The sequence below is a fragment of the Dasypus novemcinctus genome, chromosome 15 (genome assembly GCF_030445035.2).
Source record: "Dasypus novemcinctus isolate mDasNov1 chromosome 15, mDasNov1.1.hap2, whole genome shotgun sequence".
NCBI classification, from domain to species: domain Eukaryota; kingdom Metazoa; phylum Chordata; class Mammalia; order Cingulata; family Dasypodidae; genus Dasypus; species Dasypus novemcinctus.
In genome coordinates this window covers 17268199-17286252 of record NC_080687.1, presented here as the reverse complement: position 1 = coordinate 17286252, position 18054 = coordinate 17268199, and the positions used below count along the sequence as shown (strand labels likewise).

The 18054-nt window shown below is 33.4% G+C and overlaps 1 protein-coding gene across 4 annotated transcripts in view; it reads right to left on the bottom strand.

Moving 5' to 3' along the window:
• Positions 1–18054, bottom strand: part of XPO4 (exportin 4) — a 112158-nt gene that overhangs the window by 43856 nt on the left and 50248 nt on the right. For all 4 annotated transcript variants that reach the window (XM_004467531.4, XM_023591450.3, XM_071208187.1 and 1 more), the window contains 3 exons: positions 16260–16376; positions 15371–15524; positions 3153–3265 (listed from right to left, as the gene is read on the bottom strand). In XM_004467531.4, the coding sequence (XP_004467588.2) occupies positions 3153–3265; positions 15371–15524; positions 16260–16376 (384 nt within the window). The remainder of the gene's footprint in view (positions 1–3152; positions 3266–15370; positions 15525–16259; positions 16377–18054) is intronic.

Below are 18054 nucleotides of genomic sequence, written 5' to 3'. Positions count from 1 at the left end.
TGCAGGGATTATATGACCTGCAAAGGCTACAAAATTTACAAAATAGACCTTTATAGAAAAAGTTTCCCAATACTGGTCCAGAACATCATAAATGCTTCCTAAAATATATTCTAGTATATTTTAATTTCTATAAAGTAAGTACAAATTATAATATAAAAATTTCATACATGTACACTGTTTATTTCATGAACTTCTGAACACAACCCATTCTTAAATGCTTTATCTAAAAACCATAACTAAATTTTTGTCACCATACCTGGAGCCTAATCAACATTTAAACATTATATCCAGTGGTACATTCTATCAATGGATACAATGCAATCTGGGACAACAGAAATTCACATCACAATCTTCTCTATTCACAGAGTCAAAATGTCTCCCAGTGCCTGGTTTAGAAGTTAGAAAAGTGAGGAATCAAAAGAAAGAAGAGCCTCAATGGAATAGTCAATGTTTATTATTTAAAAAAAAAAATAAAACTAAATAAAATAAAAATAAAACACTGTCCCTAGTACCTGCTGATATTGTTCAGGCTTAAGTTATGTTTCCTGAAATATGAACCACATAAAACTCATAATAAAAGATTCATTCTCATATAGTATACTCTTGCCTTTCTCCCAATTTAGCATTAAGAAGTAGTTCTGCTACATTTGGAAAAATATTTCAATGTATATTTTACTAATTAAAAACTGAATTCACCACCTTAGCATGGGAAGGAGGCAGAGGGATTAATGAAAGGGAAGAGTCTAACAGACCATGCAGCAAGGTAAGTGGTGAGGCTATTCATCAAGACAAGGAATAAAGGAGACGCAAGTTAGTAAGATGATGAATTCCACGGGAACATGTTAAATCTGAGATGTCTGTGGGCCATCCAAATTAAAATGTCCAGTAAGCACTTGGATTATATGGCTCTGAAACTTTGTAGTGGCCTGTGCTGAATATAGACTTGGGAGTCATCGGTGGAATAGTGGGGCTACAAGTCCTCCATGTGGGAGAGACAGCCCAAGGAGAGTACACACGGTCAACAAGGTTGAGAACTGAGATAGAAACACCAGCATTTATGTGAGGAGCACAGAACAAAGAGACCAGAAACGAGGTCAGGAACAATCTGTCAAAAAGGTAGGAGGAAAACATAGTAAGAGTGGTTTTTACAGGAGCTTATGGAAAAAAGAAAAATCAAGAAGTCTGCAAACTTCTGAGGTGCAGAATACAACGTAAAATATCCTATACTCAGAGATGATTAACATATTTAAAGTATTAATCCCTTGCAATATTACACCTATGTGTATTTATTCCAATCAAGCAAATCAAGCAAGTGATATCCAGCGGTAAGCTGATTTAAACTAAGTAATGAGTTGATTGAAACTAACTTTAACAAAAATTGAATTAAAGGAAAAGATTAGTCAATATTCATTTTTGTAACAAATAACATAAAATTGTCTATAAACTGCTTAAATGGTAAAATAAATGAAAAAGGATTAACTTCAAATTCAAAAGTTATTTGCATGTAGTAGTTCACAGTTGACAGGAGCAGCTGTCTGGTTTGTCTGGACAGCTGTTCAAATTCGGTGTAGCTGTTTCCAGTACTGCCAGCAAGTTTTTCACCTTTTCAAAAACTGCTGGAGCAGGATCTACTTTCAGTTAAGTGAATACAAAGAATCGAATTTGGACACATATCAAAACAATTCATGTCAGATAAAAAGCAGGCAAAAAAAATTGAAATGTAGTTACAATTATCCCTTTGATCTTGAAAGTGTGTTTAAACCATCATTTCTCTGATCATGTTTCCATAGAAAACATCTTTTATGTATATCCATGGATGGATAACCTTGTTCACTATATTTCTGAATGCATACCATATAACTACAAAATTTTGTATGGTTCAATGGAAAAGGAAATCTTTGTAAAGGTAGTGAACAATATTTTCAAAACAAATGAATAAACAAAACTATAACCAGTTGGGATTAAGCAAATAGGTTTTTCCTTTTTAACAGCCTTTATTGGGAGTTTTGTCTAATTGTATAGTTAATCCCTAACAGCAGATTAGCAACCAACATACACACACACATATACCACATATATTTTTTTTCCAACTTTTGATTGGTTATATTGGGAAAACACATGGGCAAATGTGGGAACTTTTTGCTCACTTTTAAATTTTACTAAATAATAAATAGCAATAAAGTTACAGTTGAAATGTATTATTATTCAATAATACTAATTTAACCCATGACTGATGAATATAATTAGTACTTTTAAAAATGCACTCTTCTTTAAAAAGAAAAAAAAAGCACTATTCTAGAACAACAGTTCTCAAAGTGTGGTCAAGGGATCCTTGGAGGTTTCTAAGATCTGTTCAGATCATCTGTGAGGTCCAAACTATTTCAAAATAACACCATGAGAGTATGTGTCTTTTCCATTCTCATTGTCATACAAGTGTGCTATGGAGTTTTCCAGAGGCTGCGTGACGTGTGATATTGCAACAGAATGAATGCAGAAGTAGATAAGAGAATGTGGCTGTCTTCTATTAATCCTGACATTAAAGATATCTGCAAAAATGTAAAACAATGCTACTCTTCTCACTAAACTTTTGTTTTAAAAATAATGTCGTTATTTGCCCATTAAAGTGTTACTTATGTTTTATTAAGTTAAAAAAAGTAATGTGCTAGTGTGTTTAATCTGTGTGGGTCAGCAATAGTGTAAAAATAGTATGGGAGAGATAAATTATATAACATATTAACATCAAAATTATTTATGTTAATATGCAATGATTATTGCTATCTTTAACTGAACTAATAAACTATTTTTAAAAGTTCTTAGTTTAAATTTTTTTTTTGCATAAATATCAGTAGCTATAAATAAAAGCTATTTGGGGTCCTCAATAATTTTTAAGAGTGTGTGAAGGGGTCCTAAGATCAAAAAGTTTGATAACTTCTGCTCCAGAATATTAACCCCTTCAAAATCAAATAATATTTTTATAAATTAGCAAGAACATTTCTATACAATTTCTTTATAAGCAGAGCTATTGATCAGATGAGAAGGTTTACAGCGGAGAAACATAATCTGTCCTATTCTACTTAAGAAAATTACAAAAACACTTATTCTTGACAGTGGCACTTTCACGCCCTTCCTACCAGAGATGCAGGCTGACTTACTGTGAAGAAAAGCTCCATCACTCGGCTGTCCAGAAGGGTCTCACGCCAGGACTCCGTTGGCTTTAACATCACATTTTGTGAGGATTCAAACATGGCTATATAATGTCGGCCCAGTTATCTGGTGTCAAGGTCAACAACAATAACATTCTTACTTGTCTAAAGTATAAGTATATCCTAAATATAACAGGAACCTCCAGAAAGAATGCAATGCAAACAGTTTAAGCCTCTTCACATATGCTACATAATTCATGCGTGAAGCTAAAGAATAAAAGGCATTAAGTGCTGAAAAAAAAGAATGCTACAGGAATGTAAGACAGCAGTTTGATTATAATTGTGTGTCATGCAGGAATACAGAAATATTTAATAACCAGAAATCTCAACACGATGGCAACAGAAGGAAAAACACTAATAACAAGAGGTGTCAAAATTTATACAAAAGGAAGAATCAATTTCTGCAAATTTATCCATTATTTCCCTCAATATTTTATAACAGCCAAAACCTCATGTTCAAAATGTGAGTCTCATACAGGATATTTGGAAAAAGAACATTTTCCCAAAAGAAATACATTCACTGGGAAAACAAAAAAAGAATAAAGAGCACATTATACCAAAGAAGAAGGATTTGTCACTGATCACAATGCCCAAATACAATTTCAAAGAGTATATACAAAACTTTACGAATGCTCATTTAAAATTTTCACTGCGTAAAAAAGCAATAAAGCACTTTATTATGTGGTGTTCAGTACTCAATATAGAACACTGGCTTTATGTTACATACATACATTACATACAATATAAACTTACATATAATTAATAAGTAAACATAAATTTGTAAGAGCTTATGAACATCATTCATTCATTCAATGACACGGCTATACTGAGATTCTTTTAAGAAATGAGAAAGCTGTTTCAGGATAAAGGCAGTAGTTATGCATCTGCCAGTGCTAATCATTAATTAAGTACATTAACCTAGTTAAAATACATTAACTAAGCAACGTTTTCTTCATTCAGTGAGAGGAAAATCCTTACAATAGTTATCTAAAACTACAACTTGCAAAAGCTAAATATAAATTCCAATGTACTATTTCATTAAAGTCAAAATCATTAACAGAGAAAGCTAAAGGCTATGATAATGCCCAGGAAACCATTTTTTAAAAACTATTGCTTAACCCCTTTTTGTTAACATTTAAAGTTATTTTGTCTCTAAAGAGTTAGAAGGGAGTTTCAAGAAGAGTTTCAAGTAGTTTCAAGAAGAGGAGTCACAGGTTGTTTATAAAAAGCCACCCCCAAAACTGTTTTGCAACTTCAGTTGACTGATGAACAATCATGAAATCCCAATCAGGTTCATTTAAATTTCACTGTACTCTTCCTTTACCTGCCCCCTTGTGGAGGTGCAGGGAAAGAATTGAAAGCAAAACATAAGAAGCAGATGGAACTCAAAAGCCTGAAACAGAGGAAAAGAAAATCAGCCATGAATACTAAGAATTATGAAAAATGTCCATATTTTCTAAAGTGATTTCAATTCCTCAACTGGCACCTATTTTGATCTAAAGTTAATGTTGAGCTGTTTGACCAGAATATAGTGATTAAATGATAGGTCTTATACATTATATAAAACTAGAGGCTTGATTATCTTTTAGAGAAACAAACTAAAATATTAATGGATGAAACTATAGGATGACTTGGATATCCTTAAAAATAGTCTAGGGATGGAAGAGCACAGATGAAATAAGCTGAAATTGGGTGTTCTCTCCATTTTGTGTATCTTTGAAATTTTCCACAATAAAAGAGGGGACAAAAAGGTGGCTTGAGTGTATGAGATCAATTAGGTGAATAAGGCAATAAATTCTTTGTATTTAATTAAAAATATTCCATTTATTCTTTTTCCCATAACTTCCAATGTGCTATTTAATTAATTAAAAGACCTTTTTTGTTTTTTAAGCTGTTCTCTAATGAAAAGTATGAACTGCCTAATTGACTACCGTATTGAGTAAAGATGCAAAAAGAAAATTACGACAATCTCTTTACTTTTTTTAAAGGATAATCTGACATTAAAATGGCACTAAAATATTTATTTTTTGCATAACCAAATCTGAAAGCAAAATATAATTACCAAACATTTTCAACTGGTAAAACTAACAAAAAATATTAATATGCTTACAAAAGGTATTATCATTTCATTTTTAAATCAGGTAGAATATGAGACACATAACTAATAACAAATGGTTGGTCTAAATAACCATAATAAATGGTTGGTCTCAAAGCAGATTACTGGTAATTTTTCTTTTTAATACAGCACCCCTTGTAGCTAGCAGATGCCCGTTGCTCCCTCAGGGTAAGAAAGGCAGCTGGTAACTGCAGGAGAAAGCAAAAACCCTCAAGGATTCTACACCCATTCATGCACAGACCAGAATAGAGGTGGCAGAAGCAAAGGAAGAAACATTTATGGATTTTGCTATTTGTGGAAACATGGAAAATCTCACTACAAGTGAATGAGAGTCTCCCATACTGTAACTAACCTTGCCAATTATACTATAGTAAGGGGTTCATTATTATTTTTTAGTAAATGGGAGGTGAAACTTCAAAAATTAATAAATATTACCAAAAAAATCTAAACTTAAACCAAGATATTTGTCCTCTACTTTTTAGTTACAAAAAGCATAAAATTAGTAAATACTTGTGGATATCAGTTATTTATGTTAAGGGTAAGAGGAAATATATGAGTTGAAGAGAGGGCCTTTTCCAAATATGAAATGAAATTAATTACAATTGCTTACCTAAATATCAGGTTTGAAATAACCCCCAAATTTTTTAGTTTTTAAGTCCTAGTTTTAGTCTCTCCTAATCTTGGTCTACTTGTAACTACACCATCCCCACTGCCCAATCTGTATGGCCAAACATCCTTAAAAAAAACCACTGATGATCTATAAAATTTTAGGATGTGAATTCATATATGTTGCCAACAGCACATGAAAATCTGTAATTTTAATATCTGACACTTATCAGAATATAATTTTTGCCATAATTATTTAAAATCACGTGTGAGCTTTGTTTGCCAATTCCAAATTTGGAAAGAATTTTATCTTTGGCCTGATGCTTGCCTTTTATTAGGAAAACTAAGTTGTAACCATATTATGCAAAGAAATTTATTTTTCTTTGAAGAATTAATCTACTACACTGCAGATCTAACAACCTTTTTATTAGTCAGCCTAGCATTACCACTACCACTTTTTTATAATAAAACTGTACAAATATTCTACTTTTTACTGTAAGATACAAACATACAACTACACAATTAGTTCCTCTCTCTACTAAAAGAACATGTCTTACCCGAAAGTATTTTAATAAAAAGCTAAGCATATAATAAACAGCATAATGATGATGAATGGAATGTATTTTCAAGAGTAATGTGATTCAGACAAGAAACATGAAATGTTTTATTTACCAGACTGCACCATGAAACTGTTAACGTTGTCTCTGAGTAGGAAACTGAAGGGGTCTTAGCTGGGAGGAAGGCTTACTATCCATTAAAGAGCTTTTAGTAATCCATGAAATATGGATAATATGCCTGCACATTTATTACTTTCTCAATTTTAAAAATTAGTAAAAAGCATATTGCAATATGAGCAGATACACAGAGATCTAGAACATATCCGTACATTCAAAATATTGTAAAGAGGGAAGCGGACTTGGTCCAATGGATAAGGCATCCACTTACCACATGGGAGGTCCACGGTTCAAAACCCAGGCCTCCTTGACCCATGTGTAGCCGGCCCATGCGCAGTTCTGATGCATGTAAGAAGTACCCTGCCATGCAGGGGTCCCCTGCATAGGGGAGCCCCACGCACAAGGAGTGTGCCCCGTAAGGAGAGATGCCCAGCACGAAAGACAGTGCAGCCTGCCCAGGAATGGCACCGCACACATGGAGAGCTGACACAACAAAAGGAAACACAGATTCCCATGCCACTGACAACAACAGAAGTAGACAAAAGATGATGCTACAGCAAATAGACACAGAGAACAGACAACCGAGGCGGGGGGGGGGGGGGGGTAGGGGGAGGAGAGAAAAATAAAAAATAAAAATAAAAGCCACCAGAATTCAGCAATCTGGCACGTCCATTAAAACAATATTTCTTTATATTATTTAAAATTAAATAAAGCAATAATTTCACATTTTAAAAAAGCGTTAATGAAACAATACGTTCCTTTTTTAATAGTTTCAAAAGGTACTGGTTTAGTCACTAATTTAATATTTTATAAATCTGGACATTATATTACTTTATCTATTTTACCCAATTGTAATAATTAAAAGCAGAATTTCTGATATTGAAATGATTATTTACTAAACAATCTCTTATTATATGTTCTATACATACTCAAATTTATCAGATTTTGAGACATATGAATCACAACAGATTGACACAAATTAGCTATCATTTAGAAAAATTCAAATCAGTGTATAATTCAAGGATTTTCTTGGGCTGTCACTTTATAATTTTTCTAAAAAGAATACCGAATGTATGTAATTTATATTTTGTATCAGAATAATTTATGTGTAACAATAAAATAGCCAAAGATACTTTTTTTTAGTCTTTTAATAATTCTTTATCTTTTTAAAACCTTGTCACCCACATCTAATCTTCCCTTGTTCTCACCAAACTCAAGAATCAGGAGTTATAAATGACAGAAAACACGATCCTACTCTCTCTTGCAAGGCCTCCATTGTTCAAATTCTGTAGTGATAAAACCCAACCAAGTTTTCTAAGATCAACACTAATTTTAAAATGGAGAAATCTGCTGCAGGTGGACAGAAATTCAATTGTACTACAGAACATTAAAGAACTAACACTCCATCCCCTAGCCTGTTCTTTCACAATGAACCTTTCTAGCTCTAAAATTCTATGCTTAGTAAAGTACCTCACTTCTGAGAAATCAAAGGCATATAAATATACCACCTGCCCTATAGAGACACACACTAGGCTGAGAGCCAGAAGGACAGAGTTTCAACGCACCCTGCAACCGACTGTCACTTGATAAATCCTACTAAGTCTTCTGTCTCAACTTCTCGAATAACAAACATTAGTGCCATCAAGTACACACACCTTAACAGGAGGGAAAAATGTCATCTTTCCAAATTTACAGGTCCTTACATATGTAAATAAGTTCTTGTTCAATTACTAACACCTTGATTACAGTATCATTTTGTAGTGGTAATTAACAGTAGGGAGCAAAAATTAAATGAGTCATACAATAGCTACAAAATATTCTCAAACAAATATTTACAGTCTGAAAATTTCTAATACCTATTCTTCTAAGTACTTTACAATAAAGGAAGGTCTTTAGCAGCAATGGAAACTTGTACAAAGAATAAATTTCTCCATCTTCTCATATTCTTTTCTCCCACTTGATCAGTTAAAAAAATTTCAGGAGCAATGGGAAACCCAGTTTTTCTTCTTAAATATTTAATCTCACTCACTATTAATTTTTCTAACAATAAAAGTGATTTCTCTTTCTGACAAAGAACATTCCCAAGGAGCCTAGCCTCACAGGCAGCACGTAATCCAAGTAACCATAAGACTGCTGAAGCAGAGAATTGGCCTCACCTGAATATTTTCCTAAGCCTGGGCCCCAAATAGTAAAGTTGACTCTAACTAGTTTAGGTGAAAGCCTCTTTCATCTCATTACTATTTTTTAATCCACTTAGCTTTCCCTAAGCTAAAAAATTGACCCAAACCAAATCAGATCCACAAAAATAGAATACCAATAAAAGGCAGTGCAACCAAACTAAAAAAAGAAATATTACTGAATCCAACATACCACACATACCTGCCAAACATTCTTATTACAAAATGATATTGCCATTTATGATTAGCATTGTCAAAATTCTTTTAAGTATTTATGGACATTGGGCAAATTAAGAGCTGAACAATATTAGCAGAATAAACATTCAAGAACCGAGATAAGACTTCAATATTTTTTACTAAGCACCTATTACTACATGCTAGACACTGTGTGAGCTATCAACATTACAGTAAGCAAAAGCATGGCCTATGCTTTTGTGAGATTCCAAATAAGTGGGTTAAGCAGGCATTACCCAATTAAGCTAATGAACAAATAATTACAACTGAGAAGTGAGCCTAATGGGAGGAAATCACATATACCGGGCAGATGAGAAGCACAACTGAGAGCTGCCTAGCAAAGAAGATGGCAGTGGTATTGGAGAATTGGACACAAAGATATTTAGAAGATATAATTATCAAGACTTGATGAAGGGACTGATATAGAGGTTGAAGGAGATTACACCTAGGTTTCTGAATGATGAAAAAAAAGACAGGTACGCAATTTAGGAGGAAGAGCTCTGAGTCCCACTCTGGATATACTTTAGATTTAAAATGAGTAGGTAGCTATATATATGTTGGTCTGGAATTCAAAGGAGAGGAAAGACTGAAGAGGTGGCCATGGATAAGAATGCCTAGGAAATAAAACAAAAGAGACTAAGATGAACCTTGAGGAAATTCATCATTTTGTACTCTGGTAGTGGAGGATTACTTTTTTAAAAAACCTACAGAGAAAGGATATTAAAGAAAAAAAGAAAGGAAGATAGCCAAAGTGGTAAAAGAATGATCCTTTCCCTTCCCCACCAAATAAAAGTGCTGACATGTAAGTCAAGGGAAAGGAGTGCTTCAAGAGGAAAGACTCTGAGAGTTCCAAGAAAATGAGAATAGAAAAATATCTATTGAATTTGGTAATATGAAGGGTACCGGTAAACTGAAGGAAACTTACTTTGAGAAACGAATGGAAGAAGCAGCTAGATTAAAGGATATAAGGAGTGAAGGAAGGGGGAAAAAGGTGACAGAGAAATAGGAAGGTAGTAAGAGGGGAATGTTAGACCACAGAAGGACTATTTTTTTTGATGGAAAAGATTTAAGCTGATTCAAATCTGAAGGGGAAGAGCTATTTCAGAGAGCAATGGAACACGAAAGAGAAGGGATCACTGAAAGTGCTTAACATTATTGAGAAAGAAGACAAACAGGATCCAAAGCACAGGTGGAGAGATTAGCCTGAGAAAACAGACTGATGCCTCTTCTTCCAGTGTAACAGGAGTGAAAGAAAGGATTCTTGCCGAAGTCAATGATGTTTAGTAAGATAGAATGAATTTCCAGCTGAAAGATCAATTATTTCTGAGTAGAATGATGTCCTCAGTGGGGAAGGACATATCAGACCAAGTGGTAGAAAAACAGTCTCAAGGAGGTTAAAGACATTAAGGGAGTGCTTGAGAAGGACACAACACAACCATCTAGAAAAAGGGGAAGAATGGAGGTTATAACAGGGTAGGGTCAGAACACTATGGGGATGGTGGAATGACAGAGGATCCTAAGACTAGAACACATTCTTTGGACAGTAGTGACCTAAAAAGCTGAAAGAAAAGTAGGCTGGGTTTCATCTCAATAGGATTTCAGGAAAATGCACACAAAGAAGAATCACCAGGGGAGTTAGCTCAATGGGTCAGGGGTGAGTCTTCTTTGCCTTTTTAAAAAACTTTATGGTGGTAACATATATACAATATAACATTTCCTATTTTAACCACTTGTAAGTAGGGGGTGATTTTCCCGTGTACCAAATCCCAGGAGGGGAGACTTTGTACCATTCACATCTGTATATATAAAAATCTACATATAATAATCCTTAAAAAAAAAATAATGGTTTGCTGATGACATGATCGTATATTTAGAAAACCCTTAAAACTTTACTTTAAAAACTGTTAGAACTAAGAAACAAATGCAGAAAGGTTACAGGGTACACAATCAACAAACAAAAATAACTTGTATTGCTATACCCTAGCAATCAATGTGAAAATGCAATTTAAAATACAATTCCATTTAAAATACCATTAAAAAGAATAAAATATTCAGGAATAAATTTAGCAAAGGAAGTTTAAACAATTGAGAGTTTAAAAAATGGAAGCAACTTTCTACATTAAGGGGAATTTTTTCTAAGATTCAATCCATTCCTCCCTGCTCTTGCACTGATTTAAACTACCTAAGGTAGTAAAAGAAAAATCTGTGGGCTTGGTAAGAGAAAATAAAATTGAATGTATCACTCCTCAGGCAGCAGCAAACAATTTCTGTGGACTTTCTCTTCTCTCCTAGCCAACCACTTGCAGTTTAACATCAGAAAAGCAGTTTCACTGAGTTCTCTTAGCTCCAGAGATCCTACCAAATACACAGCTGGATGTCACAGACAGGAGGTGAGGGAAGAAGATACAGAACAGATAGAAGAATTATCAAATTGAATACCTCACCCTATGTTATGTAAGTAATCAAGCATGATGCAAGTCTGAAGGGACAGCTCCCCAAATATCCCTTCCTCTCAAAAGAGCCAGAAATCACACTTACTTGTTCCTTTGAACACCTTCCGAATAAAGTAGAAATATCCCTTTGGAGGAATAATACATGTTACTTCACACACCAATTAATAACTTTATAGATTTAATTTCTTCTTAAATGGTGTAATACCAGGTTTAAATGGAGAAAAGAACAGTTTGGGGGGGAACCCATTCACCAAGAGATGATAGAAGAAAAAACTTACATTGAATTGTACACTTTAAATGGGTGGATTGTGTATCTCAATAAAGCTATTATAAAAAACAGCCTATTATTACTGCGATAAAAACTACTTTGATCCTAAGCATAGATAAGGGCTTCTAGGCAGAGATGTTCTTTAATAGAGCTCAATTTTCTTATTGCTAAATATTTAAAGGACAACTTTTAAAGAATTAGAACAGACTCTACAAAGAACTAAAATACATTATTATTTAATCCTATAAATGGAAACCTAAGTTGTTTCAGTTAAAAAATTAAAAGTCGTAGGACAAGTCAAAGTCATAGAGGTCAGCTAGCAGGAGCCAAATCTGGAACAATTTGAGAATCAAAATGATAGCCATGGATTAGAATCCACTCAAAAGAGTAAGAATCCCCAAGTTCCTATCAATATATATGGATAAATAAATAAATGAGGAAGAAGGGAACGCTCTCATAGTAGAATGCGAACATATAAAAACACAGAAAGATGTTAAACCTAACGGGTGAAACTTTTAGGAGGAGCAGGATATTTATATAGGCTCCAAGTAACACCAATTAACACCAATTACTCACTTATTACAAAAACAAACAGAGCAACTTTATAAATGGAAATACTTGGTAGACAATACTTTAACCAAGTGAGCAAAGTGGATAATTCTACCAAATGGGTCAAACTGATATCATGTGCCTCAAGAGACAACGTACTGAGGACACAATACCATTCTTAGAGTACTCCCACAAAAAAAGTATAAGCTGAATCTAATCTTAAGGAAATACTGGGCAGACCAAAATTGAGGGACATTAAAAAAAAATGGCTGGCCTATATATATTTCAAATATATCAAGTTTGTGAAAGACAAAGAAAGGCTAAGAAACTGTTCCAGGTTAAAGAAAACTAAGGAGCTATGACAACTAAATGCATTGCTTCATGTGATGGGGAAAACATAGTGGAGACACTACTGAAAAAATCTGAATATGGACTGTAGATTAGACAATATTGTACACTGTTAAATTTTGTGATTTTGATAAATGAATGATGGACTTGAAAGACATTATTTTGATAATGCAATCATCGAAATTCTTAATCTTGGGAAAATAAACAGTAAAGAATTCAGGGTTAATGGTATGATGTCTGTAACTACTTTCAAATGGTTCAAGAAGAAATGTGTTTAAATAAATACATATATATATAATGTATACATACACATACAAACACAATCAGATAGATAGATGATAGAGTAAAAGAATAAAAAATGAGACAAAATGCTAACAACTGTAAACTGCAAAGGGGTGTTCTTTGAACTACTCTTGCAATATTTATGCATATTTGAAATTATATCAAGATAACTTACAAAAGAAATGTTTGGTAATGATAATTTAATACAGCCTCATTTAACATACTATTCTACGTAATCAAATATATTTTATACAAATACACAAACACATTTCATAAGGTCTACTTGTAAAATCTACCCTAAAAGACAAACAATTTAAAAAAAAAAAGACATCAACTTAATATATTTTAACAAAGTTAAATTTGATCATTAAACCATCTTCAAGATAGAATTTTATATTAGAAATGGGTTTCTTGAAACTTATTTTCCAAAGTAGCCTAGTTTAATCCCACTGCAATGTTCTTTCTCCTATACTTAAAGCTAATCCACTTAAAGGGAGGAATACTTAACTGTAGTTTAGTTAGCCAACAAATGACTACTCTACAAATGCCTAGCGTGTGAGGTCACATGAGACCTCATGAATCAGTAATAGAGTGGGTCACCCTCAAACCTGAAAGCAAGATCAAAAGATGGATTTTCTTTAAATAAGGATTTATCTCTTTTGGCAATACTGTAGCAGTACTTATCATTTTAAGATGACAGGTTTTCCAAAGTTTTATTTAAATACTTTATAAAATATTTAATGGGCATTGTGTATCTTTAAACAAACTTTGTTTCCAAACTCTCACAGACTATTTCCCTCTAAGAAATATTCACTCTTCAGCCAAGGACATTTTCCCCTAAACAGATACTTTAAATTGTCTACAATATATACAGTGTAACTTTTGCTGATTTTCCCTACATATAATTAATGTTTTGATAGCTCCATATGGTCTGACACTTTTTAAAATCTGTCTCAAAGTTTCTCAACATCTTTTTCTTACTAACAAAAACTGGAACAAAAATAATATTGCAATATTTGAAGGTGAGCAAACCTAAGAAACTACATGCCTCCTAACAACCAACAAGAATTAACAGACTGAATATGATAAGGGTATAGAGATAAAAGGAAAAAAGTGTAAGCTTCTCCCCACATTGTGGCAGCTCACCATGACTATTGGAAAGAAAATGGGGCAACTCAGGGTTTGAGGAGTCAGACTCACTTTTCCTTACACAGCCTTTTACACTTAATTTTCTACCATGTGAAAGTATTAGCTTGAAAATAAAAGAAAAAAGAATGTTATACCTCACCACGCTTTGACCCCTTAAATTCCACCACTTTACCAGCCAAAAATAATTAGCTAATCTATGTGGATGAATGTAGTTGGCTCTTGGAATAAAGATGAGTTTCACCCTAAATCTCCAATATGGCTAAAAGCTATTTCCTGTCTGCTTATCATCTTCCTTTTTCTCTTAAATAGTCCATCAATGTCCCCCCACCTCCCCCCCCAACCCCAGAAAAAAGAACTGATGAAAGTTCTGGAACAGGTTAAACTGAATTTCCTACACTACACAGAAGGGTATTAGACCAAGAATGAAAAGCATAACACAAATAGCTATATGTGTCCTTCAGTCAAGGTGGTTATTAAGAGCTCAATAAATAGTAGCTAAGACCTGAGTATTTTAGTCATTTAAACACACAACAATCCTTATCCCCATTTTACACTTGGAAAAGCTAAAACTGAGAAAGGTTAAGTAATTTGCCTAAGGTCAGCTGAGACTTTAACCTAGGACTGACTGACTCCACTATGCTACAAATGGGTAGTCCCTACATGTTATTGCTTTTAATCTATCAATAAAATTGCTCTAAAATAGCAAAAAATTTCTAAAGTAGAAATTTTTCTACTGATGTAACTGATAAAAAGCAGATATATGTCTCTACATAATAAATCATTTGAACTTTTGAATTACTAAATATATTTCCAAAAAAAGTAAGATTTTCCTCTTGTTACATTACAAAGGTCTTGGAATAATAAACATATTACTATCTTATTATCTACATTGGAACAATATTACCATCCATAGTGATCAAATTATTCATTAAAGCATACCAAACAAGCCTAAAGGAAAGTCAATCAAGCAAAGCTAGGAATTACATGGTAAGAAGGAGGAAATTATTCCGTTTCTTAATAAAAATGTTCTTTGCACCTTTTTTCCTTTTCCTTCCCAAGATATACTACGGCTCCTTAGCCAGCAATAGCTATTATCCTTCTATTTAATACTCTTCTACGAAGTAGTATATGAAATTTTATATCTTCTATGTAGTCCACTGTATTGTGGTAAAATTTTAAAAAATAAATTCCATTTGTAATAAGCCACTCATGTTCTTTTTAATAACACTTTTCGAAAACAGCAGATGAATTCTTTTGAGCACTAATAATGAATATGGTCACAAATACACTATTCAGTTGTTAAAAGGATATAATTTGGAGGAAGAAAGTTCCAGCTCAAGACCTGATTAGCTAGTGCAAGATAACGCTGAAATACCGAAGACATTTGAGCATTTAAGTTTTCCCGCCTGCTGAATTCCTGCAGAACTTCAACAGTTAGCATGAAGATTTGGCGAAGGTCTTCTTCCTATAATAAATAAATCACAAATATTTTTGTATCAAAACTTCTTCAAAACAAATTTCCTTTTAGGATCATAAAACAAACAAACAAACAAAAAACCTTAAAATTTCCAATGGAAAAAATATTTTCCTTAAGACTGTTTTCCATTTTCAAGCGTGCTCGTAATTTACATCTTAGTATGCTTTCAAAGTAATGCCGATCAGAACACATTTACTGTAACATAAATGCTGCTACCACAGAGAGCACGTCTCTGACAACCACTACAAAGCTGGAGGAGTCAGTTGCTGTATTTCAGAGCCCCCGGATTTAAACCAATGCCTTCACATAACTTTACTCCTGAGCCAAACAATACATGGGAGACAAAGAGCCCACACCATCTGCAAAATAACATTTAAAATACATGGCTTTTCTCTGGCATTCTGCCAGACCTATTTTTAAGGCCAGCAGAGTCCCACCAATTGAAAGAGTTATATTTAAAATCAATAAGCCTTAAAAAAGGGTCTTTACAGTATATTTCCTTTTTATTTTGTCCACAGACTAGAGTTAAACAAGTAATTTTAAATTGTCAGGTATGTTCTCCAAGCCTATCATTTTACTATATCCTATGAAATCACAACACAAATCCTCAAGTACAGACTCTCATTCAACTAGATAAAATAAATGTTCTTGCCCCACTGGGAGGAGACTGGGTAAAAAGTGAGTAATTCCATAATTAAAATACAAAAACAAAAATGCCAATACCTGAAAAATTCTTTTGCAGTTACCATGGAATTCCATACTCAGTCCAATGTTGCTAGTTTTACTTGAACTTGAGAATTCACTCAATAGTGCAGTTAGAATGGAACAGGCTAGAGTTTGCTGTAATTATTTGATAAAAAATAACTGTGAGGCATTCTTTATACAATACTTTGTTTCAATACAATAAACCTCTATCTTTAAATCTTCCCTTATATCTTTAGATCTTTTAAATATCAGTCAGAAAATTTGATAGGATAGGACAAAATAAAGATTAGCTTCCCTTTTTAAATTGCCTGGTAAGTGTTAACAGTACTTCTTCAACCTCGCAGTTAAACAAATTGATCTAAGACCTAAACTCAGGACACATTCCTAACTTAACTGTGGAGTTCAAGTGGTATTTTAAAACAATCAGCGTTGAATGTATTACTTGACTTAGTTCACATAAAAATCCCTATCCCTATTTTATATCTGAAAAAAACCCAAGACCCAGAAAGGCTAAATTTGCCCAAGATCAGCTGACATCTGAACCCAGGTCCATCTGACTCTGATGTCTGTAAAAATGCATTCCCAAACAGATGAAAAGTGAGACAAGTTTTACAGGCTCCAAAATATCAAGCAGGTTGTACCTAATAGATTTTTAAATTAAAGATGAAGATTTTCTTTTTCAGTGGCTCTATCCCAAGAGGCTCCTAATTTCAACTCATTGATTTCATTCATAGACTATTTAGAGTCAAGGTGCCAAGGATGGAGAGAAGGATACAAATTATTCTGGCATGATTCCAGGGGTTAAACAGAAATATGCACACTACCTCTGAACAACCGAAAGATTAAAGTCAGGATGATACTATTTATGCAAGCTTACACAACAGCTGAACACAGTCATATCCACCCAGCAACTGCAACATCTTTGTTCAGAAATGCTTCTGATGTCAGTACCTTGACCTTACAGATGCTTATCTTGGCAAATCTTAGCAAATATACATAAAATTAAATTCCTAAAGACAGGCATCAGTTGATAGTTGTTGAAGCTGAATGATGATTACATGGGTAAATATACTATTTTTGTGTTTGAAATTTTCTTTGAAAAACTGTAAAAAAATATACATTAAATTCCTACTTGTCTCTTAATCACATCTAAAATAAGCATGATGGTATAACTAAAATGTATAGATGGCACACTGCCACATACATTAAAGCAGTTTCTCATACTCTTCCACACAGAAAGCCCCAACAAGGAGGGCAAATGCAAATTCCCTGGGAGTCTGGGGTATACAGCCCAAAACTATACAATGATAAAAATACTACAATGATTAAAAAAAAAGAAAACCACTCTGAATATAACTTTGTTTGGCCTAAGGGTTGGGAAAAAACACTTTTGCAATTTTACTTCAAAATATATATTTGTTTTAATTTAAAAATGCTCCGTCCTCTCCAAATCTCCAAGAAAAGTGTGCTGGGTTAGCTGTGCCTTTGCATGGTCCCAGGCACATGGAGAGTGAGAAAACTGGTCAGAACAACCAGACACTAAAGTCTTTTGTATAAAAAACAGTGTATCACATACTTAATTCATTTTATACTTTAAAGGGATCTTAGAAACTCACCAAGTAAAACACCTTCATTTTTTTCGGTTAACAAAAATGTAGTTTAAAAATAGCTTTCTTCCACAATGGCTATTAATACAAAAGTTCCAGCAATCAAAACTTCATAGATAAATTTCATAGATACATAGTGATCAAACTATGAAAAGTTTTAAAATATAGCTAGGCTTTGGTGAAAAGCATAGGTACTAAATTCAGAT